Source organism: Ahaetulla prasina, chromosome 6 (genome assembly GCF_028640845.1).
Source record: "Ahaetulla prasina isolate Xishuangbanna chromosome 6, ASM2864084v1, whole genome shotgun sequence".
In the NCBI taxonomy this organism is placed as follows: Eukaryota; Metazoa; Chordata; class Lepidosauria; order Squamata; family Colubridae; genus Ahaetulla; species Ahaetulla prasina.
Genome location: NC_080544.1, coordinates 17,379,489 through 17,404,709, shown reverse-complemented (window position 1 = coordinate 17,404,709; position 25,221 = coordinate 17,379,489). Strand labels below are relative to the sequence as shown.

The 25,221-nt window shown below is 36.6% G+C and overlaps 1 protein-coding gene and 1 pseudogene across 4 annotated transcripts in view; both read left to right on the top strand.

Annotated features, from left to right (window-relative positions):
* The window catches only part of JMJD1C (jumonji domain containing 1C), a 133,091-nt gene that overhangs the window by 97,538 nt on the left and 10,332 nt on the right, over positions 1 to 25,221 (top strand). For 3 of the 4 annotated variants that reach the window (XM_058188954.1, XM_058188951.1, XM_058188952.1), the window contains 17 exons: positions 2,666 to 2,790; positions 4,244 to 4,387; positions 4,497 to 4,683; positions 4,761 to 6,424; positions 7,787 to 7,959; positions 8,197 to 10,361; positions 12,130 to 12,331; positions 14,257 to 14,471; positions 16,275 to 16,427; positions 16,596 to 16,685; positions 18,556 to 18,683; positions 18,886 to 19,099; positions 20,716 to 20,930; positions 21,489 to 21,764; positions 22,976 to 23,144; positions 24,136 to 24,226; positions 24,981 to 25,111. In XM_058188954.1, coding sequence (XP_058044937.1) covers positions 2,666 to 2,790; positions 4,244 to 4,387; positions 4,497 to 4,683; positions 4,761 to 6,424; positions 7,787 to 7,959; positions 8,197 to 10,361; positions 12,130 to 12,331; positions 14,257 to 14,471; positions 16,275 to 16,427; positions 16,596 to 16,685; positions 18,556 to 18,683; positions 18,886 to 19,099; positions 20,716 to 20,930; positions 21,489 to 21,764; positions 22,976 to 23,144; positions 24,136 to 24,226; positions 24,981 to 25,111 — 6,342 coding nt within the window. Of the gene's footprint in view, positions 1 to 602; positions 640 to 2,665; positions 2,791 to 4,243; positions 4,388 to 4,496; positions 4,684 to 4,760; positions 6,425 to 7,786; positions 7,960 to 8,196; positions 10,362 to 12,129; positions 12,332 to 14,256; positions 14,472 to 16,274; positions 16,428 to 16,595; positions 16,686 to 18,555; positions 18,684 to 18,885; positions 19,100 to 20,715; positions 20,931 to 21,488; positions 21,765 to 22,975; positions 23,145 to 24,135; positions 24,227 to 24,980; positions 25,112 to 25,221 lie in introns of those variants that run through there. The other variant, XM_058188953.1, reaches the window with a different exon arrangement.
* On the top strand, positions 10,582 to 10,749 carry LOC131201569 (U2 spliceosomal RNA; annotated as a pseudogene).

Genomic DNA, 25,221 nt, shown 5'->3' with positions numbered 1-25,221 from the left:
GTTCCTCTAGGAGACTGGAATCCTTCCTTACCTATTTCCTTTCCTTTTCCTTTTGGTTTTTTTTTTTTTTATAATTAGATTTTTAAAAATTGAGAAGAAATATAGGAACAGAAACTGACAAGGTAGTTCACAGAACCAAAAGAAACATTATTTATAATTTATGCAGGGAAGATCAATAAGGAGAAAGTATTTAGTCTGAATCTGTATGCAACAAATGTTTACTTGAACTTCAAATCTACAAATTTAAAAAAGCACTGCTAATTAATGTGTGCAATCTCTGTATCACACATTAATTTATATAGAACTTTTGCCTTAGCTCTCCAGCCACTTAATTTCAGGAAAGCAATGCTTAAACACTGTTATAATAATGAGTCCTCAGTTTAAGGCCCTGGTTTAATGAACTTCAGATGCAACAAACCAAATTTCTGTCCCCTTTACCAAGATAATAAATAAATCTATTACATTCCAAAAACTCCTGACCTGGCAGTTAATTTTACATCGTTCACAATGTCAGGTCATTTGTGTAATGACATAATTAACCCAGATTATATACATTACCACAAATGACATAATTTGTAATTTAACAGACGTTCAGGAGTAATGGACACCCCCTCTCCCCACTGAGTCTGGTAATCTAAGGTAATGTGGAATCTTGACTTTTTTGCATTGTGCCTTTAGCATATGTTGTTTTCTATTTGCTGATACGCTATTCCTTTTCTATTTTGGTTTGTTTTCTGGGATCTTCCAGATATCATTTTCCGTAATAACTTTGGCTGGAAATGAAATATGTATGTATCAAGAGCCTTGGCAGCTCCTAGCTGATCATTTTTCGGAGCTCAGATATTAAGCAGTGTCAGGCCCACTTAGAGTACTATAAACTACCAAGGCCATCACCTATATTAAGCAGTTGGGGAAAAAATCCAGAAGACAATGGCAAACTCCTTCCAAGAAAACTAAAAGGAAGTGTCCATGAAATGACAGAAGTCAAGCTTGACTTAAAGGAATTTTTTACAATAAGAAAAGTGACATAATAATGGTTTGGACCTACTGATTTTGAGATTGCTCTGTTTTTCAACTCTTCCTGTGCTGATACTGCTAATACTTTAAACCAGGAGTCTCCAACCTTTCGTACCTCAGGGACCACTAAATTCATAATTTTAAATCCCGAGGACCACTAATATGAATTTAAAAAAAAGATAAATAGTATTTAGTGCAATATAAAAAATGCAAATAATTTTTCTGCGGACCACCAAAATTTTCTCGCGGACCACCATTGGTCCACAGACCACTGGTTGGTGACCACTGCTTTAAACATAATACATTGTACCACATAATCCCTAGGCACATAATATCAGCGTTGTCTGCAGGCCATCCTTTGGATAGTCTGCAGAAGTACTATCTAATGGGGAAAAGAATCTGGAAAAAAATCCCTAGAGTATACTCTAGACTAAGTTATTTATCTGCCTGTGTAAGATCATATTGCAAACAATTGTATAAAGAACAGTATAGTAACATTCAGTCCCTTGAACAAATTCTGATGTAGCTATGTTGGATATAAATAAATATTTATGATATTGAGTTATGATGAGTTGTATTTGATTGTAATGGTTTCTAAAGTGTTTATTATTTTTCTGAATCTGGATTGATGAATTCAAAAAACTTACGTAAAATTATTACATTAACATAAATCTTAATAAAAAGTGAAGATGTGTTAAGAAACAAGTAACTGTTTCATTCCTTGGATTAAAAACTTGGAGGTAAGTGATTCTGCACTGGCAAAATATGATAATCCCAGGTTTGTACACAACTCCTTCATTAGCTATTGCTAAAGTGGTGGTACCAACTTTAGCAATATACCAAAATAACCAATATACCAAAATAACCTAAAATTAATGATGAGTAGTGTGGCACAAGGAAGCAGTTTAATGAACCCATTTACAGTAAATAAGGATAATACTGTAGAATGACAGTCGATACAAAAGAATATATAACTTTAAAAAGTGTGGTTTATTCATGCATGAATTTTAAATTGACTTCTAAAGTAAACTGTTGTTTCACGTGACATATTTGAGCTAATACATAACTTACAAGTTATATATTTAAATTTATGAATGTAATATTGTTAACAGCACTTTTACAGTGGAAAGAAACAGACCACTGAAGGTAAAAAAAAATTCTGTAGATTGATTTTGGGGGAATCTTGGCAGCTGTGTAAACCCAGACGTTAGGGACTAAATTCTTTCTATATGAAAGGCATATGTTTTTAGTAACGTACAGTATGTTGGACAGCTTCTGTTCATAAAATTAGGCTTGCTTTCTATTCAGCATCTTGTGCTTAACATATGATTGCACTTCCCACACCCACTGGAGTACACTTCCTACACCCACTGGAATCATGGCTTGCAAAGATTTATATTCCTCACCCACCCACCCGGAAACTTAGCACTTTATACATATATCTGCCATATTTTATCAAAATCAGGAACTATCGGCACTGAATTCAGAAATAAATGGTAGCCCTTAAAAAGCATGATGGACATTGACTTTTCAGTATTTGGGATTGTTTTTATAATATAATTTAACCTCTATTGCATGCACTTCTAAAACTAAACTCTATTGAAATATTATTTCAATAATCCTCGAATGTTATTTTCATTTTTTGAAGGTCCTTATTCTTTAAACGGCTATAGGGTGAGAGTATATAGACAGGACTCTGCCACCCAGTGGTTCACTGGTATAATTACTCATCATGATCTGTTCACTCGCACTATGATTGTTATGAATGATCAGGTAATTATTTTTTTCTCTACTAAAATTGTTCTTTAAAGATGTATCAGCGCTGAAACTAAATATGAGTGTGTGACGTAATTGGCTTTAGTTTGGTTTTATACGTACTCTTTTTTAAGAAGAATGTTTAATAGCTTAAGATGAAAATGACTACAAGACTATTTTAATTTTAAAATGTAAATCTTTTAATTGATAATAATCTGGAGTTCTATTAAATGTGTCCTGGTTAAATATAAACAATTCTTGGAACAAAAGCAAATTGAAGAATTAGTATAGTAACCCTTGATATTCTCAGAGTACAAATGAAGAAGTAGAATCCAAAAAAAGATGGCCAACAAAAGTTTTGTCACCATGATTATGGATCGTGGACACCTCAGAGAATGTTTAAAAGGATTGGTTGGCAGTTTAATTATACTAAATTCAAAATATTGAGGGAACACTTTTCCATATGATACTGATTTAATAGCTGTACACTTGCTAATGAAATTTGGCAAGAGTAATATGGCTGAAAGGGTCAAATTATATTTTGAAGCGTAGGCCAAAATTTTGGGATTAATAATTATTTAAAGAATATAAATCAATCATGTGACTAAGCAAAAATATTATGTTACAAAGGCAATGTTACCCTGGATTTTCAATAATGGATATACAATATGTATTTGGGCATTTTTGCTTTTGAACTGGCTTTTCATCAATGTAATAGAAAGATTGTTTACCATTAATCAAAGGAGTCAAAGTTTAAGACTGTGTTCAAAAACTGAGAGATGTTCTGTATCTATGAGAATCTTTATCCTTTTTTCAGTTTCTTTTTCCTTTCCTTTTTCCTGTTTTATTTATTTGAGTTTTTGAAGCAAATTTAAGAAATGAAGAATTTACTCAGTATGATAAGTTCATCAAATCTAATGCCAGTGGATGAGGTATAAAGGCCAATATAACTTTTTATCTAGTTTCACTTTAATGCTGCTGGGTAAGGATGTAAGATGTCATTAATGATTCCCCTTTCTGACTTAAACCAAACACATTTCGCTTTCTGTCTTTATACCTTAGTTTTCATTGACTCGGTTTATGGCCATGCATTCAGCAACCATTCAAAGTTATGGTGGTGCTGAAAGAGGGCAACTTAGGATGGGTCCTTGGAATTACAGCCGTCGCACCAGTTGCAATCTGAATGTTGCCCAGTTCAATTATGATGTTGCAGTAAGCCTCAGTTGTGCGACTTGAGATTTCTGATATTCCCTATTTGCTTTTCACAGCAAAGTTAGTGGGAAAACCAGCAGGAAGCCAAGATTTCATGAAGTCCTTATTTAATTGCCAGAACTTCCATGTGCTAAGTGAGGTGGTGGAATAAATTTTATTCCTTTAAAACAACCCTTTTAAATTGAATTTGCATTTCCAATTGATCTTCTTATAGAAGATACAAATAGAAAATGATTACGTTTTTCCTCTAATAAAACAGGTATTAGAGCCACAAAATGTTGATCCATCTATGGTTCAGATGACCTTTCTAGATGACGTCGTTCATTCTTTGCTGAAAGGTGAAAACATAGGCATTACGTCACGACGCAGGTCTCGTTCCAGTCAGAACAGCAACACAGCTCACGTAGATATATTTGATTTTTAAATTATATTGTCATTTTTATGTCTATATGTATTTTACTAATGATTTGTAAATCATTAGTAATGATAAGTAAATTGTAAATGTATTTTAGGGCCACTATACCCGAGCTCAAGCAAATAGCCCGAGGCCAGCAATGAATTCCCAAAATGCAGCACCAAAACAAAATTCACAGCAATTACAACGAAATGCTCGTCCAAATAAAAGGAAAGGTTCCGATAGTAGCATGCCAGAGGAAGAGAAGACTAAAGAAGAAAAATATGACTATATAAGCCATGGAGGTAAAAATAATTTTATAAGGGTAGAAAGAATTTTTCTTCCACAAATAATATTAAGGGTATTTTTTTTTCCTTTGCAGAAAATTCAAAAAGTAAAAATAAACCATTTATGTTTAAAAGAAGAAAACCAGAAGAAGATGAAAAAAAAATGAGTGCGAAGAGACAGCGTACAGACAATACTTCAGACAGTTCAGAGAGTAGTGACTCTGAAAATTCAAACAAAAGATTGACAGATTCTTCCTCAGAGCAAAATTCAGATACTGAATTGAAAAGCAAAAATGTTGTAAAGATAAATGGGAAAGAAGGAAAATCCCAGAGTGACATGGCAGAAGACAAGAACCTAATAGGCAACCAGTGTCCCTGGCATGAAGTGCAGGAAGATAAAAAACAACAAATGGAAAGACCAGAATCAGCTGATTTGGAATTTCAAGAAGTTTCACTCTATCGAGCTGAACTGCCAACAGTCTATGATCGTAGTGATAATGACGGCTGCATTCAAGAGTGCAGAATAGAAAATAAGCATCCCAGAGAGCGTTTAACTGATGAACAATTTGTAACCAATTGTCCCACACCAAAAAGTTATATTGACACAATTACTGAAACCAGTTCAGTTAACCAGACTCAGGAAAACTTTTCAAGTAGTTTTAGTTTACAAACTGGTCAGGAAACAGCATCTCTTATCAGTGATTCTAAACACCCATTTACAAATACCAACATTCTGGAAGTAAAAAAATCAGAAACTATTGAGAACTGGATTAATAATGCCAATAAAATGGATCTGATGCAATCAAACGTTGGGAAAAATATATCCGCAAATGAACATATAAATTCTGAAAACATTCACTGCGGTTCTGCCCCATCTTTAACTGTAATATCTCTAGCAGAAGAAGGCAGAGTTCGTAAACAAACAGCAGTCTCTGATGCTATGAAGTCAAAAACTAATCCACAAGTTGAAAACACTAAAATCAAGCCAAACAGCTCACCAGAAATTAAATATAAGCCTCCCCAGTCGCCTGACACTGTGAAATCCAAGGTTAATTACCTTAACAGCCATGTTATTGGCGTAACAAAGACAGTGGTTAAAACGGAACCTGATTTGCCCAGGTCTATCTTTCATCCAATTCCACCTAGAGTTACTTCATTAGAAGTGACTAAAAACCCTCTTTCTGTTGACAAAAAAGAACATTTCACAATTTACAGAGATCCCATTCTTCTTGGTCAAGAAACAGGAACTAATCACATGACACCCTATTTACATCAGCATAATTACCCACCTCATTCCACTTCCCATAGAACTTCTTTAAATCCAAGCACTCATCACTCTGCATTAACAGGCACACCCCATTTATTAGCCGAATCCTCCAATCAAACTCCATTGTCTGCTATTAACACTCATCCTCTTAGCAGTGCATCTCATCACTCTGTTCACCATCAGCATCTGCTCCCTGCAGTGCTACCAGGCGTGCCTACAGCCTCTTTGTTGGGAGGCCATCCACGGCTAGAAACAGCTCACGCAAGCAGTTTAAGTCATTTAGCATTAGCACATCAGCAACAGCTGCTCCAGCATCAATCGCCACATCTTCTGGGGCAAACTCACCCATCTACTACATATAATCATTTAGGACTTTATCCAATTATTTGGCAGTATCCAAATGGAGCACATGCTTATACAGGACTTGGGATACCGCCGTCTAAATGGGTCCATTCGGAAACTGCTGTTAATACCGAGAGTTCTTTGAGAAGAGTAAGTCTTACTCATCCTCAAAATAACGATATATTGGGGTGTCTTTGGGATATAGTGTTTTATGTAGCCAAACTTTCTTTAAAGTGGAAGAGCGTGGGATAATTTGCCTAACTGGTAAATTTAAATAATTGTTGTTCGGGTTTTGTTTATGTAAATAGACAATTACATCTATTATCCTACCTTATTGTTTGTGTATGTTAATAGAAAGATGTGCTGTTGATGTAAAGAGGTACAGTAGTTTCTGAATTAGATTTTAAATTTGTTTTTAAAAAAGGAAAAAGAGACTAAATTGGAGAATGCTCATGCTATTTAAAAACTTACCAATGTTATTAGTTTTAAACAATTCCATTTTTAAAATAATTATAATTAATAATCTTTTTTTAAAAAAATACATTAAATGGTTTCTGCAGAAAGAATAGGCATGTTTATCAACATGTTAAAATGCTTCGGTTAATGTAAGCAGCTATACCACCATTTTAACCTCAGACAAAATGTCTCCTAAATCACCATTGTGAGCTTCTCTCTAGTTTAAAGAGGTATTCAAATACATAGCAGCCATCACTTCCATCCTAGAATTTGAAATCATGCTAAGTTCTTTGTATTGGTTTCGGTTAAAGCTAACAAGATACGGGGATCAAGCTTTCTCAAGCAAATCTTAGAAATATTGTCAGGGCAGATAAGAAGCATATCATAGATAAGAAGTATGTCTTTCGCCAGGAAGTAGAAATTAGGTTTGTGCTGCCCCTCAGATTTGAATTCAGAAAAGGTGTATCTTGCTACATGGAGAGATGAATGTAGCATATGTCTGCAGCTGCTCAAAGTAGCTGTGCCTTTTCCTAGGACCACATGGCTGCTTTCTGCAGCTGTCCTACAACCCAATAAAGTTGCCGAGACACTTACACTCCCATTCATCCTGAAATATTTTTGCATTCCTGTTTGATTTTGTTATTAAATACATATCATGTCTTTTGAATGGGAGTTCAAGGTGACATTCATGATGCTACTACTTCCTCTTATTTTTCTCCACAATAACACTGTCCTTAAATTGCTTTATATTTTACTTCTCTATATTACGTAAGAAAATTTGAAAGAACAGCATTCAAAAAGGGAAGGTAAGTGTTGGAACATAGTAAATTTAAAGGAAATTAAACCTTTTTTTCTTCCATGATAGTGTTTTCTGTTTGGAGTTTAAGATGTCACCCTTCATTTTAAATATATTGTTTGTGTATGTGCATTATTAATATGAAATTCTTGATCATAATTATATTCTTTTTTTACTCAACCATTATAAAACACTTATCTACCCTAGAACTTTCCTAAGAAATAATTAAATCCTGCTGATAACTATTATTGCTTTTTCAGAATACTCCTAGTCCTTGGTTACACCAGCCCACCCCTGTGACCTCGTCTGATGGTCTTGGATTGCTGAGTCATATTCCCGTAAGACCGTCTAGTGCAGAGCCACATCGGCCACTTAAATTAACATCCCACTCTAGTCCTCCCTTGTCAAAAGGCATCGTGGATCGCCATAAAGAGTAAGCATGCATTTTTTTAGTCCATCAATTGAGAAAATAAATAAATCTTTAGAAATAACAGTCTAGGGTTTTGCTTCAAAACTGATTGGGCTTGTTGTGTCACATCTGACCCATAAAACATCTTAAGATAAATGAGGAAGTTGATAGTACTACATAAGGACAAATTATTTGCTGTCGTTCGTTAATCTGAAACTAAAATAATGCAGTGCGTTTATTTTATTTTATTTTTCTGTACAGTGAATTGGAGAGGAAGGGAATTTTTGAATCTCTGCACTCGGCAAAATCAGATCTCGAACAGAACAGATCACAGGCTGCAAAAGAAGGCCACTTACAAAGACAATTTGTGGATCCTCTGCAAAGATCCTTTCAAGAGGCAGGGGAGAGACTAAGCAAGTATAAAGAAGAACACAGACGAATACTGCAGGAAAGCATTGAGGTTGCCCCTTTCACATCCAAAATGAAGGCCCATGAAAATGAAAAGGAGTCTTATTCCAGAATAATGCCTTTATCATCCTCTAGTCCCAAAAGCCACGGAGGAAAACCTGACAAAGATTCAGAACTCTATAAAATGAAGCATTCAGTACCACAGAGCTTGCCACAGAGTAATTACTTCACCACCTTGTCTAATAGTGTGGTGAACGAACCTCCACGAATGTACTTGCCAAAGGAAATTGCAGGCACGTGCACTGATAAACAGAATACTTGTCCGTCAACAACAGCTGCTTCTACTCAGTCACTCACTTCTTTCACGTCATCCCTTTCAAAACCTCCACCTTTGATTAAACACCAGCCAGAAACTGAAAGCTCAGTGGGCAAGGGAATAGATCAGCTTTCACAGCAAATGACGTCCCATTCAGTAAACTCGTTTAGAAGTAACAGCGGAAGCCCTACTCAGTTAACAATTTCATCTTCTGGCTCACTCCGAACAATGCCTGCTTTACACAGAGCACCTGTGTTTCACCCACCTGTCCATCCCAACTTGGAGAGAAAAGAAGGCAGTTATAGTAGCCTTTCTCCTCCAACCTTAACTCCCGTGCAGCCTGTTAATACAGGTAACAAAATCCATGAGTTACAGAAGCCACCAACTTTAGTACCTGAGCCAAAGGAAACACAGAATAGTTACAAGAGTGTCACGGATCAGAAACTTTCAGCTCTATGGAAAAATAATAGTTGTCCAAATAATGAAAAAATAGAATGGCACCTGGAAAGAACTCATGGGAAATCATCTTCTGCCACAGCGTCTGTCATTGTACGCCCACCTTCAAGTTCAAAGTATGATACGGTATCTGTCGTGCAGTCAGCTCCCAAAGTGCAAGTTGCTGAGAGATTAAAAGGAATAAATCAAACAGTTTGCCTTAAATCAGTGGAAGCCAAAGAGATTGGGAGAACAGTTGTGTCAAAAATGAATTCAGATGTGATTCATACCTGCTATGAAAAGAATTTTCCAGCTGCTTCCCAGGGCAGTGTTCCCAGTTCGGTCGTACAAACCACAACTGTGTTATGCAGTACAATAACAGATGTTGTCACGTCTGTGACTACTTCTGATGTACTAGGTACAGGCAGTTCACAAGTGACAGATTGTCTGCCAAAAGCAGGGTTACCCTGTACGCCAATAGACAGTGCTGCCTCTAGGCCCATAAATAAGGATGTGGCACACATAGAGGAATGTATTGTCAGCTCGACAGCTCCTGTTACAGTGGCTTGCAGCAAAACAGAAAGTAGCCTTCAGATGAGCACTGCATTCTCTGGCCCATCAGACTTTGTTCACTTGAAAAAGCACAAGGCAGCATTGGCTGCAGCTCAGTTTAAAATTAACAGTACCAATGATACTGAATCTCATACTGTGAAAAACCTAATATATCCAGCCTCCGTTTCTGTGGATAGTGCTGTCAACTCAAGTACAGTCAACAAAGGAAGTACTCTGAGTGGTGGGCAAATTTCCCAGACGAGTCAAGCAAACTATCACACCAAATTAAAAAAAGCTTGGCTCACGAGGCATTCAGAAGAAGACAAAATCACTAATAAAAAGGAGAGCTCAGAAAACTGTGTCTCAGAAATGATTAAACCATGTACTGTTAACTTAATTGCTTCTACATCAAATGATTTGCAAAACAACATAGACAATAAATTGGCAGGGGAAAAGCTTGTGAAAGAAGAGAAACATGCAAGGAGAAAAACAAAAAGATTGTATGAATCTGGCTCTGAAAGTGGAGATTCTGATGAGAGTGAGAGCAAGTCAGAGCAGAGGACAAAACGGCAGCCGAAGCCCACGTACAAAAAGAAACAGAATGATTTGCAGAAGAAAAGAGGAGACCTGGAGGAAGATGTAAAACCCAATGGGCTTCTCAGCAGGGGTGCCAAAGAAAAAAACAAATTGAAGTTACAGAGTGGCAACAATAACAGTGAGTACCTACTTCCGTACAAGTTGGGAAAATGGTCCAGGGCTGTATCTTCCATCCTTTCAGACAAACAGGTCCCAAATTCTGTATCAAGAAAATAATATGATACCAACACAATCAGAGACAGCACTATATAATAATGCAATCATGAATTTATTCAGACAAAATGTAAATAACGTCTGTGCTAGAGGATGATTGCATAGAGAAAAAGACAAACAGATTGCTGCATTCTCGGCCTTTTGGCTAAGATCAAGTGTGGCATCTATTCTCATTAGTTTAATACCTGATATGTTCTCTATTTGAGAATTATTTGTTAAATGGATTTTTGGAACTGGCCAAGAGCCGAGGTGGCACAGTGGTTAGAATGCAGTACTGCAGACTACTGTACTGCTGACTGTCGGCTACGTGCAATTTGGCAGTTCGATTCTCATCAGGCTCAAGGTTCAAGGTTGATTAAGCCATCCTTCCTTCCAAGGTCGGTAAAATGAGGGCCCAGATTGTTGGGGGCAACATGCTGACTTTGTAAACCGCTTAGAGGGGACGGTAAAGCACTATGAAGTTGTATATAAGTCTAAGTGCTATTGCTTTAACTGGTGTTAAATCTTTGAAATGTGTTTTAAATAATATTTACACTACTTATGTCGGGTAGTAATAACAGCTATATACCGTATCTTTTGGAATATAAGACGCACCTTTTCCCCCCAAAAAAGAGGATGAAAATCTGGGTGCGTCTTATACTCCGAATGTAGCCCCACCCAGCTTCTCAAACAGAGGTTTCAGAGGCTGAAAGAAGCTTCAGAAAAGAAGCTCCCAAACAGAGCTTCAGAAAAAAAGCCCCAAACAGAGCTTCAGAAAAGAAGCCCCCAAACAGAACTTCAGAGGCTTTTTTCCTGAAGTTCTGTTTTGGAGGCTTTCAGAGGCAGAAAAAAAGTTTTTTCTGAAACAAGACTTTCAGAGGCAGGGAAAAACAGCCAAAAAAAGCAAGGCACAGAGCTCACAACCAAGGAACCTGTTGCTAAAATTCACCTCTGGGATCAGCTGATTGGGGGTGTTCCAGGAGGCCAATCCACCTGCCAATCATTTTTTCCTGAAGTTCTGTTTTGGAGGCTTTCAGAGGCAGAAAAAAAGTTTTTTCTGAAACAAGACTTTCACAGGCAGGGAAAAACAGCCAAAAAAAGCAAGGCACAGAGCTCACAACCAAGGAACCTGTTGCTAAAATTCACCTCTGGGATCAGCTGATTGGGGGTGTTCCAGGAGGCCAATCCACCTGCCAATCATTTTTTCTTATTTTCCCCACAAAAACTAAAGTGTGTCTTATACTCCGAAAAATACGGTACTTGAAATATAAATTGTTACAGGATTGTGTTTGATTGTAAAATATTTCTAAGAATAATTAGATATAGACTTTCGGATGATGTTTTTAAATAGAAAATGTTTATATGCAAGTCATATTATCTTGAGGAAAGCTAAACAAAATCATGTTCTTTCTATCTTTTTCTCTTTTCTTCTTTCCTTTTTTTGTACATGAGTTTTATTTATTTATTTATTTATGGGAAATATACGTTTGCAATTATTTAATTTTTTATATTTAGCATAATGAGCTGAATTATTTTTAACCGTTCCATAAATTATGGAGCAAGCCAACAAAAATAGAAAATTAACTAAAACTTGTTTTGCTAAGTTAGGTTTGCTGGAATCAGGTTTACTTGCCATTTATGATCTGCTTGTGTATTGATCACAGTAACTTAAAAAAAAATACTTTTTCCTGCAGCTGGCATACCTCGTTCAGTAGTAAAGGACTGGCGTAAAGTAAAGAAGCTGAAACAAACTGGAGAATCTTTTTTGCAAGACGATTCTTGCTATGAAATAGGACCCAATTTGCAAAAATGCAGAGAATGTAGACTGATTAGAAGCAAGAAAAGTGAAGAATTGGCTCATTCACCAGTATTTTGTAGATTCTATTACTTTCGCCGGTAAGTTGTATTTTAGAATGCCCACATTTTCCTAGGAGCTACAGCTTATATCAGTGATGGCAAACCTTTTAGACACCGAGTGCCCAAACTGCGCACGCATGCATGCCCAAACTGAAAGGCAAAAGTGCAGTCATGCGCATGCATGGACACGCATGCACGTGCAGCAGAGACCCGAAAACCAGCTGGCCGGCAGGAGGCGGGGCATCCCAACACCAGCAGCACAGCAAGAGGTAAGATCTTTTTCTTTCATGAACTTCTGTTTCGTCGTTTGCAGGGAAACAGAAGCTCACGAAAGAAAGGCCACACAGATCTGACCTGGGGTGACAGCGCATGTGCCAGCAGAGAGGGCTCTGCGTGCCACTTCTGGCACGTGTGCGATAGGTTCACCATCACAGGCTTATATCCTTATAAGAATATTCACAATCTTAAAAGCTGTTTAAAATTAAGAATCGTCCATCTTTGAATTGTTGCTTGTTTTAATAATCATTGCTATCCTGTTCTTCAACTGAAGTTGTATTACATAAGCATGATTGTCCTTGCTCATAATTTAAAAGACAAGGTACCACCCCCTCCCAAAAAAAGTGGAGAGAGAAAAAGGAAGAAGAAGCTAAATTGTTCATGGAGTTGAACAGGATAGTTAACTTTTGGTCTATTTTGTAGGAGAGGTTTTTTTAGGTTTGAAAATACTACTTCAATGTTAAAACCTTAATAGTTCTCATGGTCAGGAAATTCCTCATCTTGAATTTGAACTTCCAAAACTTCTAGCCCCTAGTGAGTTTTGGTTTTTTTTTAACCCTTGGATGATTTGGAGACTAAATCCACACCCTGTTCCCTATGACAGCCCTCAAGTACTGGAAGATCGCTTAACCTTCTTTAAGCTAAGGACAGCTAATTCTTTTAGGCTTTCTTAAGATTCAGCTTCCAAGCACCTCACCAACTGTTGCCCCTTTCTCCGCACAGATGTTGTTGTGTTTGTCACACAGGTGTGGGCTCACTGTGTACCGTAGTCACTTCAGATTGTATGGCAAAGCTGTGAATGCATTGTTGCATCAGGAGGTTCCATTTTTCAGAATTCTCAAAGCCATCCTAGTTTTGGGTGAGAAGGAGTGACTGAACCTAGTCTGGCTGCCTTCCTTGCCTAAAGGAGAACTAAATCCTGGGTTTCCCTTCTCTTAATCCAGTACTTTAACTAATATACCATATTGCTTGTCTAACCTGTCTTTGGAGTGGTTGCCATTATTTGTAAAAGGACATAAAGCAGAATGACAGATTTGTATCCCAAGGGTTTGGAAAACTTATTTCATACTAATATAGAAAAAAACATTGAAAGCCAAGCTTTTCAATAGTTTCTTTCAACTTTTTGAGAATTAAGTTGTTAAATTTAAATGCTGAAAATCTGCAGATTATTCAAACTTCTTGCCCTTAAGTTTCTATTAGCAAACCCTTTATTTGTTTTAATAAAGCATGTAATATAACCTCATATTGTTATATTGTCTTTTCCTTTACGTAGAATATTGGATGTTTATAATATTACGTAGAATATTGGATGTTTATAACTGACACTCAATCTATGTACTACTAAAACCCTCATTCCCATAACCTTAATGGTGCATCATTGGACAACCATTTTTGAACCAAGATGTACCTCAAATCAGTTAACTTGCAGAATGTATCCATTTTATGACATAGTAGAAAACACCATAAAGCATTTCTTTTGATCAGCTTAAACAACCCCTGATGTTTGACTGTGCTATGCAGTTAAAATTTCTCTGAATATCTCCCTGGATTTAAAGCTCTGCCATTGTTGGAAAGCATTGAGGAATCTTGTAAGGAAATATCTCTGATATCCGTTTATCTAGTATCTTAATAGAATTAAAGTGTTTGTTGCTTTGCTGGCTTCTGAATAACTTTATTTTGTTTCTTAGGCTTTCTTTTAGCAAAAATGGAGTGGTTCGGATTGATGGCTTTTCTTCTCCCGATCAGTATGATGATGAAGCTATGAATTTATGGACACATGAAAGTTACGACGATGATGAAATGGACTTAGAAACTTGCAAATACATCTTAGAACATATAGGTGACAAATTTTGTCAGTTAGTGACATCTGAGAAAACAGCAATGTCCTGGATCAAAAAGGATGGTAAGGTTATTCAGTTTTTATTATGCGATGGGATAGCACTTTTCATATCTTAATATGCTTTCAGCTATCCCAGACTTTATGTCTTTCTCTTTACTGTACTGGGAAGTGCAATATGTCGATGTAAGTAAATACTGAGTCAAATCTTGCAATACATGTTTGTGCAATTTAACTAATCCATATTCTCATATTAAAAAGTTTTGTCTTTTACCAAAAAAAGTTATGAACATTTATGGAGCTGTATGGTTTTATTTCACACTGATAGAACACCTTCTCTCTTTTCCTCCTAATTGTCACAAAAATCTGTTATGGAGAGTTGTGTTTTCCTCTTAAGTATATATCTGAAGGGAATTGAATTACAAAACAAAGTACCTTAGAATACTCACAAATATGGATGAGTAGATGGAGGGACAAATGCATTTTTAAAAAAGATCAGTTTATAGAAATAGCAGTAGCACTTAGATTTATATACCGCTTCACAGTGCTTTACAGTCCTCTCTAAGTGGTTTACAAAAGTCAATATATTGCCCACAACAATCTGGGTCCTCATTTTACCAACCTCAGGAGGATGGAAGGCTGAGGCAACCTTGAACCGGTGAGAATCGAACTGCTAGCAGTCAGCAGAATTAATCTGCAATACTGCATTCTAACCACTGTGCCACCACGGCTCTCTTAAATTATATATATAATTTAGTCATAATTAAGTCATAGAAGCCTAAAAACCTAGAGCAAGAAAACAAAATCAATATTACCTGATACTACAGAAAAGGCAATAATGTAGCATTTTTATTTTTATTTTATTTGAATTTATATCCTGCCCTTCTTCGAAGACTCAGGGCGGCTTACACAGTGTTAAGCAATAGTCTTCATCCATTTGTATATTATATACAAAGTCAACTTTTATTGCCCCCAACAATCTGGGTCCTCATTTTACCTCCCTTTATAAAGGATGGAAGGCTGAGTCAACCTTGGGCCTGGTGGGACTTGAACCTGCAGTAATTGCAAGCAGCTGTGTTAATAACAGACAGACTTAGTCTGCTGAGCCACCAGAGGCTCAGAGCATTCCTGTGTTTGTGATACAATAATCTTACCTTTTAAAATAACAAAAATAATATGGCAATCAAGAATGTAATAAAACATACATAAAACATTTTAATACCTTCCTTACATATTTTGGTGCATAAACTATGAGTTAGTGAGCCAAAGTCTTCATTTAAATATTCACCTTTTGATTGAAACCTGTTTTGCAAGAAAATAGCTTTATTTTGTTCAGAATAATTATAGCAATTACCATAAACCGTATAGGAAATCTTTTGTGTGAACTGATCTGCCTCCCCTGTTGAGTTTATGCGGGTGAAAAAGAAGATTTCCCCTAAAATAAAGACAGCTTTATATCTGGCTTCATTTAAAACCCACCCGTTCTGTAAGAAGGAATAGTCATATTTTTGCTATTGTGAAACCAAAGCCCACAATTTATCCTAACAGGGTCTACTTCCTCATTTTTAAAATAATACTTTACTTTGTTTTCATAAATTTTCATTTTATTCTGGAAAAAAAGATATTGTAAAATCTAGACATAATCTTTGATACACAGCAATATTGTAGACAGAGTTTCAAATAAGAATGTCTTAGATAACAATTACATGCTATGACACTTCAAAAATTGATTACAGTTGCCAGAGGCTTTTTTAAAAAATTGCTTAAAAGGAAATAATGATTGGTTTTCTTGGCTACATTTTCATTTCTTGTTTTAGTTTACAGTTGTTTATCTGGAAATTTCAGTACTATGTTTTCTCTGTATTTCAGCCAAAATTGCTTGGAAGAGAGCAGTCAGAGGAGTCCGCGAAATGTGCGATGCCTGTGAGGCCACCCTGTTTAATATCCACTGGGTCTGCCAAAAATGTGGATTTGTGGTCTGTCTAGATTGCTATAAGGCTAAGGAAAGGAAGAGTTCTAGAGGTCAGTGACCTTTTGTAAAGGTATATTTAAACATTTCAGAGTTGCTTGTTTCACCTTTTCATTCATCTCTATTCACATGCATACTAGAATTCCCATTTATGTGATTCCACTTTTTCTCCTGGTAAGCAAATTTCATTTACTTCAGGATTTTTTTTTTAATTTTCACAGATAAAGAACTGTATGCATGGATGAAATGTGTGAAAGGACAACCTCATGATCATAAACATTTAATGCCAACTCAAATTATTCCTGGATCAGGTAAGATCACAAGGGAATGCGCTTTGTTTCCTTATGTTGGTAAAACTCAATATAGAGAGTTACTGAAGTAGTTTTTTGTTTATGTATCGCTCAGAATTTATATAGCAAATTCATCACTGGAGGCTTTCAAGAAGAGATTGGACTGCCATTTGTCAGAAATGGTGTAGGGTCTCCAGCTTGGGCGGGGGGTTGGAAATAGATGACCTACAAGGTCCCTTCCAACTCTGTTAATCTAATGCAGTGATGACTGACCTTTTTGCCATCGTGTGCCAGGCAGGGGGAGCGTGTGTGCATGCCCACACCCATAATTCTATGTGCCCCGCCCCTGTGCATGCACGCGCAACCCCACCCTACTGCTCCTGGCACGCCATGGCCCAGTAGGCCTGTTTTACTCTCTCACCTGGCTCCAGAGCTTCTCTATGAGTCTGGGGAGGGCCAAAACTGCCTTCCCCAGCCCCCACCCCGGAGGCCAGAAACCAACTTCCGGTTGGACAGGAAGTGTCATTTTTTGCTGTCCCCAGCCTCCAGAGACTCCTAGAGAGGCAAAACCTCCAGTCAGACAGGAATACAGTTGTAATACTGTTGCCTCACCCAACAGTTTCATCCAGATGTTAAATTAAGAATGGGAATAACACCAAGACCTGAGGGACACTACAAAGCAAAGCCTGTGGGCTAGATCTTTCCCCTCTTGACGTCTGTGGAGATTCTCATCAAGATCATTGTTGTCTCAAAGGTGCTTTTTTGAAAGGCCACTGGACTGTTTAGTTTTCGCTTCTCATCCAAGAAGCTTCAACGATTCTGATGGTGGGGAGATGGAAGGATGGGTACTGACAGTTGAGACCGGGTGGTGAAGGGGGATGGAAGGATAGGTTCTGATAGGATGGTGGGAGGGGGATGGAAGGATTGTATTTCTTTGCAGTCATCTGGTCCTTAGCACTTTCTCTGAGAGCTGTTGAGCCCACTTGGGAATTTATCTGTTCCCTCAGGTCACCTTCTGAATCGGTGCAATTGGTTATGGAATCCTATTGGAAGATTTCACAACCAATTAGCGAAATAGAAAATGGTATTTGCTCTCTGTCTATGTAATAAGCTTCCCATGCCAGCAAACCTGGCTCTCCCTCCAACTGAGGATGCAAGAAAACAACCAAATTCAGAGCACCACAAATAGCCAACATTCTTTACACATATGTAAAGATAATTATTTTATAATTCTGATCTTCTGGGATGTAAATCAAATATTTAAGGTAATATTACTTGTAACTATTTTTGTTTATATGCTGCCTGGCTTTGATTTTCTGATGGTTAGTTTAATGCCATGTTAATGCATTTAACGTCATTTATTATATTTTTATTTATTTACATAAGCATTTGATACTAATAGCAATTACTTTTGCTGTGTAAAATGGACAGCTGCTTCTTTTGTTGTCAAAAACTAGATCTAAGAAAATAAATACAACAAAAGCATGGACTAGCAGTACAATTGTTTTTGGTCATTTCATATAATCTGCCCTTTTAAATCTTTCTCCCTGAAGGCACCTGCACATGACCTATTGTTCAGGTTATTCAAATGTGATATCTGATTACATACTAGAAACCATTGAGACTCATATCCTGTTAATCTGTGACATGGTTATGTTAACATAACATAACTCTTTAAACAAATATGACTAAAGGTAAAACTGTTTTGGAAACTTTCAACTTTATTTTCTTTATTGTTTGAAGGTACATATAACATCAGATTATTAGCTCAAGACTATGTACACATACATATGGACACATGCAGTATATATACATACATAAATGTATACGCATATATACATAAAGATTGAGACTACTGTATCTAACAATTATTTTTTTCTATATCTTATAGTTTTAACGGAACTTGTTGAAGCATTACATATTCTTAGAGAGAAACATGAAATTAAACCCTATTGTCAGTGTGGCAGCAAACAGAATGTACAAATTGGCAGGTTTCCCCCAGTGAATGGAGTATCTCAGGTAAGGCCATAATATAATGGTCAAGTGAAATACTAATATTTTCATATTGTGTGGCATAATTATGTACACATTGTTGTCAAATAGTACAGTATAATACATTTTAGACAGGTTTTGTTTATCATCTCTTCATTTGTATTAATAGCATAAAAGTAATCACCTTTTTTAAAAAGTGCAAACTTTGACGAAATTATTATGCTTACAGATTTTACAGAATGTCCTTAACCACAGTAATAAAATTTCTCTGTGCATACCTGAGTTACAACAACAAAAGCCATCTCAAAAACCTGAAGCAAATGGCAACGCAAGCCCAGGAAGTGACATAAGTTCGGAGAGCAAGTTAAATCCTCCCGAGTCACAATCCCCACTGCATTGGTTGGCAGATCTAGCAGAGCAAAAGGCTAGAGAAGAAAAAAAAGGTAAATAATAACATAAGTTAATTAGAAAGCAACATATCTTTATTTGACAACCTGGAATTCAGCCAATTGATAGATGCCCCATCTTTCTATTGTGTCGAATGTTCAAAATTACTAACAAAGTTTATGAAAGAAAAGCAGATTGTAGTAGTTAAAATATATGAATGAACAATTAACACTAAAGTTAATTAAACCTTGGCAAAAGGATATATATTTATTAAAGACTAAGTATAGTATGTGGTGTAGTAGTACAGTAGTACTACACTATGTGGTGTAGTAGTACAGTATAACATACAATGTAATATAGTTTACAGTATACTATCCAGTATCAATTGTATACATGTAGTCTTCACTTACTGGCCTCTTGCCTAGCAATTATTTGAAGATGTAATGTGCTGAACAAATTATATTTATGAGCAGTTCTTGAAATTCCAACCATCACAATGCATCCATGGTCACGTGATTACACTTCAGGAACTTCTGGCAATCAGCTTGCACTTATAAGGGTTGCAGGTCCCATGGTCACAGGATGGCCATTTGCAGTCTTCCAAGTACCGTATTTTTCGGAGTATAAGACGCACTAGAGTATGCATCTTAGTTTTTGGGGAGGAAAATAAGAAAAAAGCTGATTGGCAGGTGGATCAGCCTCCCGGAATACCCCCAATCAGCTGTTCCCAGAGGTGAATTTTAGCAACAGGTTCCTTGGTTGTGAGCTCCGTGCCTTGCTTTTTTTTTTTTTTTCCTTTTTTTTTTCCCTTTTTTTTTCTGACTCTGAAACTCTGTTTCAGAAAAAAACTTTTTTCTGCCTCTGAAACAGAGCTTCAGGAAAAAAGCCTCTGAAACACTATTTGGGAGCTTCTTTTCTGAAGCTCCGTTTGAGGCTTTTTTTCTGAAGCTCCATTTCTGATGCTTTTTTCAGCCTCTGAACCTCCATTTGAGAACCTGGGCGGGGCTACATTTGGAGTATAAGACGCAGCCAGATTTTCACCCTCTTTTTTGGGGGGAAAAGGTGCATCTTATACTCTGAAAAATATGGTAATTTCATATATATTCTGAACAGCATGAGGGACAAGTTGGAATCAATGCAGCAACTGTAACCCACCATCACTTCTGCATATGACACAATGTGAAGAAACAGAACCACTATTTAAAAAAAACAAACCAATCCTTCCAGATGCCCCAGAAGGCTATTATGGCCAGTGATAACAATATATGTTGAAAAATCCAGGAGACACATCTGGTACTGGGGTTCCCCTCCCCCCCACTCCATATAGGAGAAAGCTATTGTCTTTTAAATTTGAATAAGATATGTGGCTCATTGGTAGTGGCTTCCATTCTGCATAACATGTAAAATTGTGGGCTTTTTTAGCGTTTTGTATTGATGTCGTATGTAAAAGAAGTTTTAATATTTCTGCTCTTTATGATGCAAATTAAATAGTATTGAATGCATTTTGAAGCTTTTAATTCAATCTCTGATGTTATGTGACTAAAGCAGTAGTATTGTGTCATGCACTTCATTATAAAATACAATCTACTAGTAAACCTGTTTCTTACCATTGCATAATTATGTAACCTGTTCCCTGTCTCTCTCTCTATATATATATATATCTTGATTTTAGAAAACAAAGATTATCCCCTTGGAAAGCATACAAAGGAGGAACAAGAGCAAGACAACTCAGAATCTCTTAATTTCAAGGTGTCAACTCCTTTGTCTCAAAATAATGAGCAGGGCTCAACATTACGAGACCTGCTGACTACGACAGCTGGCAAATTGCGCCTAGGCTCCACAGATGCTGGCATTGCTTTTGCTCCAGTTTATTCAACAGGAACTGCAGTGAGTGTGTTGTCAAAATGCTGTGTTCTAGATGTATTCGGATAGAGAGGACCTATTTCATAGTTTAGATGTCTGTAGATGAATGTGAGTAGTAGAGAAACAAGATCAAAAGTACAGTACTTTTGGTATTTATAATAACCTCTTCTTGAAATACTTATCTAAATTAAAACATTTGGTCGAACAGCAACAGAGGTCTACAATTCAAAAAATAGCACATCCAAGAGATTATTTAAATTTATTGAGCTGTGTTGTTTTCTTTTCCCAGATTTCCCTGGGAAAGCAGCTTGTATATACTAATTTTGTTAGTATTCAGACGTAAAACAAAATTCTAAAGATTCATGTTTGTATTATGAATATGTGGTTAATTTACTACTGAAATGGTTCAGTAGTTATATAACAATCAGAAGTATTTGGGCACATTAAGTGATGAACAATTTAATAAAAAAATAGTACTATATTACAGTTAAACATTCGGTGTGATTAGCATAATATTTTTTTTTTAGATTGGTAAAGAAAAAACTAAAGACTGCTTAAGTCCTCATTTTATTTTTCCAATAGAGTAGCAAAAGTGGAAGGACTATGCCAAACATTCTTGATGACATAATTGCTTCAGTTGTAGAAAACAAGATACCACCAAATAGAACATCAAAGATAAATGTAAAATCTGAAATGAAGGAAGAGACAAAGAACAACAGAAAAAGCATTTCAGATGATAACCGATTATTCAATCATATTCCACATTCATGGATTTGTAATAAGCATGTTTTGTGGCTCAGCGATCATGAAAACAGCAACAACTGGAAACTCTTCAAAGAGTGTTGGAAACAAGGAAAGGTATATATTGAAGTGTTCTTTTTAAAAAGTAGCTGACAAGGCATCATTTTTTTCTTTCTTTTAAATAACATTTATTGAAGTTTTTAAAAACTTTATAAGGCTATTAAATAAATTTGCCGGTGGGAGCTATCCTACAGCCAAATTTAGCCAAAAATTCCATTACTTGATGGATTAGTCTCCAATCCCTAAAAATATGCTAGACTGAATGGAGAAAGCAGTTGTTCTAAATATGTCAGTCTAGTATTTTCTGATCAGGATGTAGCTTCTAGATACTTCAGCTCTAATTAATGAGTAGAATAACTCAGTAGGTAGTAAAGAGAGAGACTGATTGAAAATATTTACCAGCTGTATAGGTAACAACATTCTAATATCCCCAAAGATAGCATTCAGTACAAAAATAATTCAAATCTTGAAGTTAAATTCAGATCTGTCCTGCCAAACGTGGATACTTACTTTAAATGACTACAGTTAATTTATTATGCGAATTTACCTCTATAACAAAAAAATATGTACAATAATCTTTTGCATCCACCACATATATGCCCCTAATAGATTCAGTTAGTATTTTGATTTATATTGATATTGTTTGTATCCTGATTGCTTATTTGTAGCCTATGACTATCATTAAATGTTGTACCTTAAAATTCTTGATGAAGGTATCTTTTCTTTTATGTACACTGCGAGCATATGCACCAAGACAAATTTCTTGTGTGTCCAATCACACATGGCCAATAGAAAAATTCTATTCTATTCTATTCTATTCTATTCTATTGTATTTTGGCTCCATATGAGGATTTTTTTTAGTAAATAGGTTCATACCAGACAAAATTAATGAAATGTATTTACTTGTTAAATTTAATGTTACTAATAATTACATTTATTAACTACTCATACAAAGTAGTGGGATCACAGCTAGCAGTCATTAAAAGAGAAAAAATATCTTGGAGTAAAGGTAAACAGCTCAATGTCAATATGCATTGGTCAAAATGGGCTAAAAAAGGTCAAAAGTTGCAGTTATGAACCATAGGATGCTGCAACCAGTCACACCTGGAAGCTAGTCTCCAAGTGCCTGAAATGTGACCCCCATGATCACTGGGGGAGTGCAGCAGTTGTAACTTTGAATGGTCGTAAGTCAAGGAATACCTGTGTATATACCACAATTTTTAAACAAATACTACCACTTATTGATGTTTTTATATTATGCTTTCCAGTTTGTATTAGTCTCCGGAATCCACAAAAAAATGAATGCCAGCTTGTGGAAGGCAGATTTCATTAGTTCAGATTTTGGTGATCTCAAAGCTGATCTTCTGAATTGCAAAGATAGCATTACTGCAAGTGGCAATGTCAAGGAATTCTGGGATGGTTTTGAAGAAATTTCAAGTATGTTTTGTTCATACCTTCGAATAATTATATGCAAATATGTTTGTGTGCATATGTAATATAATTGAAAATAGATATAAATATGATACGAAAACATAACAATTTATCCTTTAAATTAATTAAATTTAAAACACAAGGTTATGTAAATAATATGTTGGATTCATTAATAATGCAAATACAGAAATAGCCTTATTAATAGTTTTGCAATGTTATCTTTTTGAATATGCATTTTTCTAAAAAGTTACTTGTACATTTTTAGGCTGCAGTCCTCTGATTCTTCAAAAATACAAGAGCTGCCAGGAAAGAAATTGAGATTCCTGTTGCAGGAGCTCTTGTCAAATATACACAAATTTTACTAATTATAATATATGGAAATTTCTGGAAATATTTGCACAAATTATGATGCATCATAATTTAAATATGAAAGAAAACAACACGGGCATTTCCACAGTTTTAAAATACTAGTTATAAATAAAATTTTGGACTGTTATTAATATTAGCTGCATTTTGTTTTAGAAGAATTAAGTGTTTCATTTTGTATATGTAATTAAGGTCTGTGACAGGGGTCCTCAAACCCTAAACAGTTGCTCACTACCGGGCCATAGCCTATTCGAAACTGGGCCGTGCGAAGGCAGGCTGGCACACACATGCAGTCGAGCTGTGTGCACTTTTGTTTGCGCGCCAGCCTCACATGACCCGCTTCCTCCCACCACCCACCTCCGCTGGGCCTCCAAGCCGCAAAGGTTGGGGACCACTATTCTATGAGTCAGTTTGCTCCCTCATCTCAGGAGTGGCCATTTTATTTTTTCGCCTGCAATTCTCAGTTGATTTCAGAGGTTAGAGCAGAACCCTTTGAAAGAGGGTAAGAAAAGAGGGAAGTGTGAGAGACAGGAGGAGTTTGAGAAATTCCAGAACACAATACAGTTAAATACCATCCAATATTGCAAGTATTTTCATAACTCACCCCATCCACTTACCTATGTATTTTCAGAGCGGCAAAAAAGTAAAAATGGAGAAACCATTATACTGAAGCTGAAGGACGTGCCTTCAGGGGACGATTTCAAGACCATGATGCCTGCAAGGTATTTATTTATTTATTTGCTTACTTACTTATTTTGTCGTGTCCCATCCCCCACTCTGACCAAGGAAGTCCGTGACCAACTTGGCAACGAAGCCTCTGCAGCTTGCCAAGTTCCTTCGAGGTTTATCAGGGCAGGCAGGAGTCCAAGTTGTGACTTCAGTGATAGAGTCCAGTATCAGCAAACTCGATAAGACTTTGCTTGACTCAAGGGTGGAATGCCAAAAGCAGGTCCTTTATATAGGCTGTGGCTATATAAAGGACCATGTGGCTCCATGACTCAGCATTTATCCAGGCCTACCCCACCCCTCCTTCTGCTGGCGTCGCCTCTCAGATCTCCGGAAGCGAGGGTCCTCCCACTTCGAATTGTCTTCTGCCGGATCTGCTGTCACTAATTCCAGCACCTGGCTGGCTTCCTCTGACGGCTGAGCCAAAGGAACACACGCCGTATGAGTGAGGTTTATTGGGTTTGTTTGTTCACTCCTGGCATCCTCTCAGGCATGGGGCCAGGGCCAGGGGCTGGAGGCATGACAGGCTTCATCTTCATTATCAGACTCGGAGTCTGATAACAGGCCCGGTTGGAGACAGGAGGGGCCCGGCTGAGGAGAGGAGGGAGGACGAGTCACAACATATTTACTTTATGAAATTTATTTGCTGCCCACCTCGAATCCAACAACTCTGGGCACCTCACAGCAATTGTCTTTCTCTGAAGTACTCCTCTTAAATATTTTTGTCGCTTCCATCTTTATTTTTTTCAGGTATGAAGACTTATTAAAAAGTTTACCGCTGCCTGAATATTGTAACCCGGAGGGAAAACTTAATTTGGCTTCGTACTTGCCAGGATTTTTTGTGCGCCCAGATTTGGGACCTAGATTATGCAGCGCATACGGTAAATAACCTTCATTTTGGTGTATTGAGGTTTTCATATTGAATATATTTGACTTGTGGGGGGAAAAAATTCATTAAAAAAAACATTATATCTGTCTTAGAAAATATGAA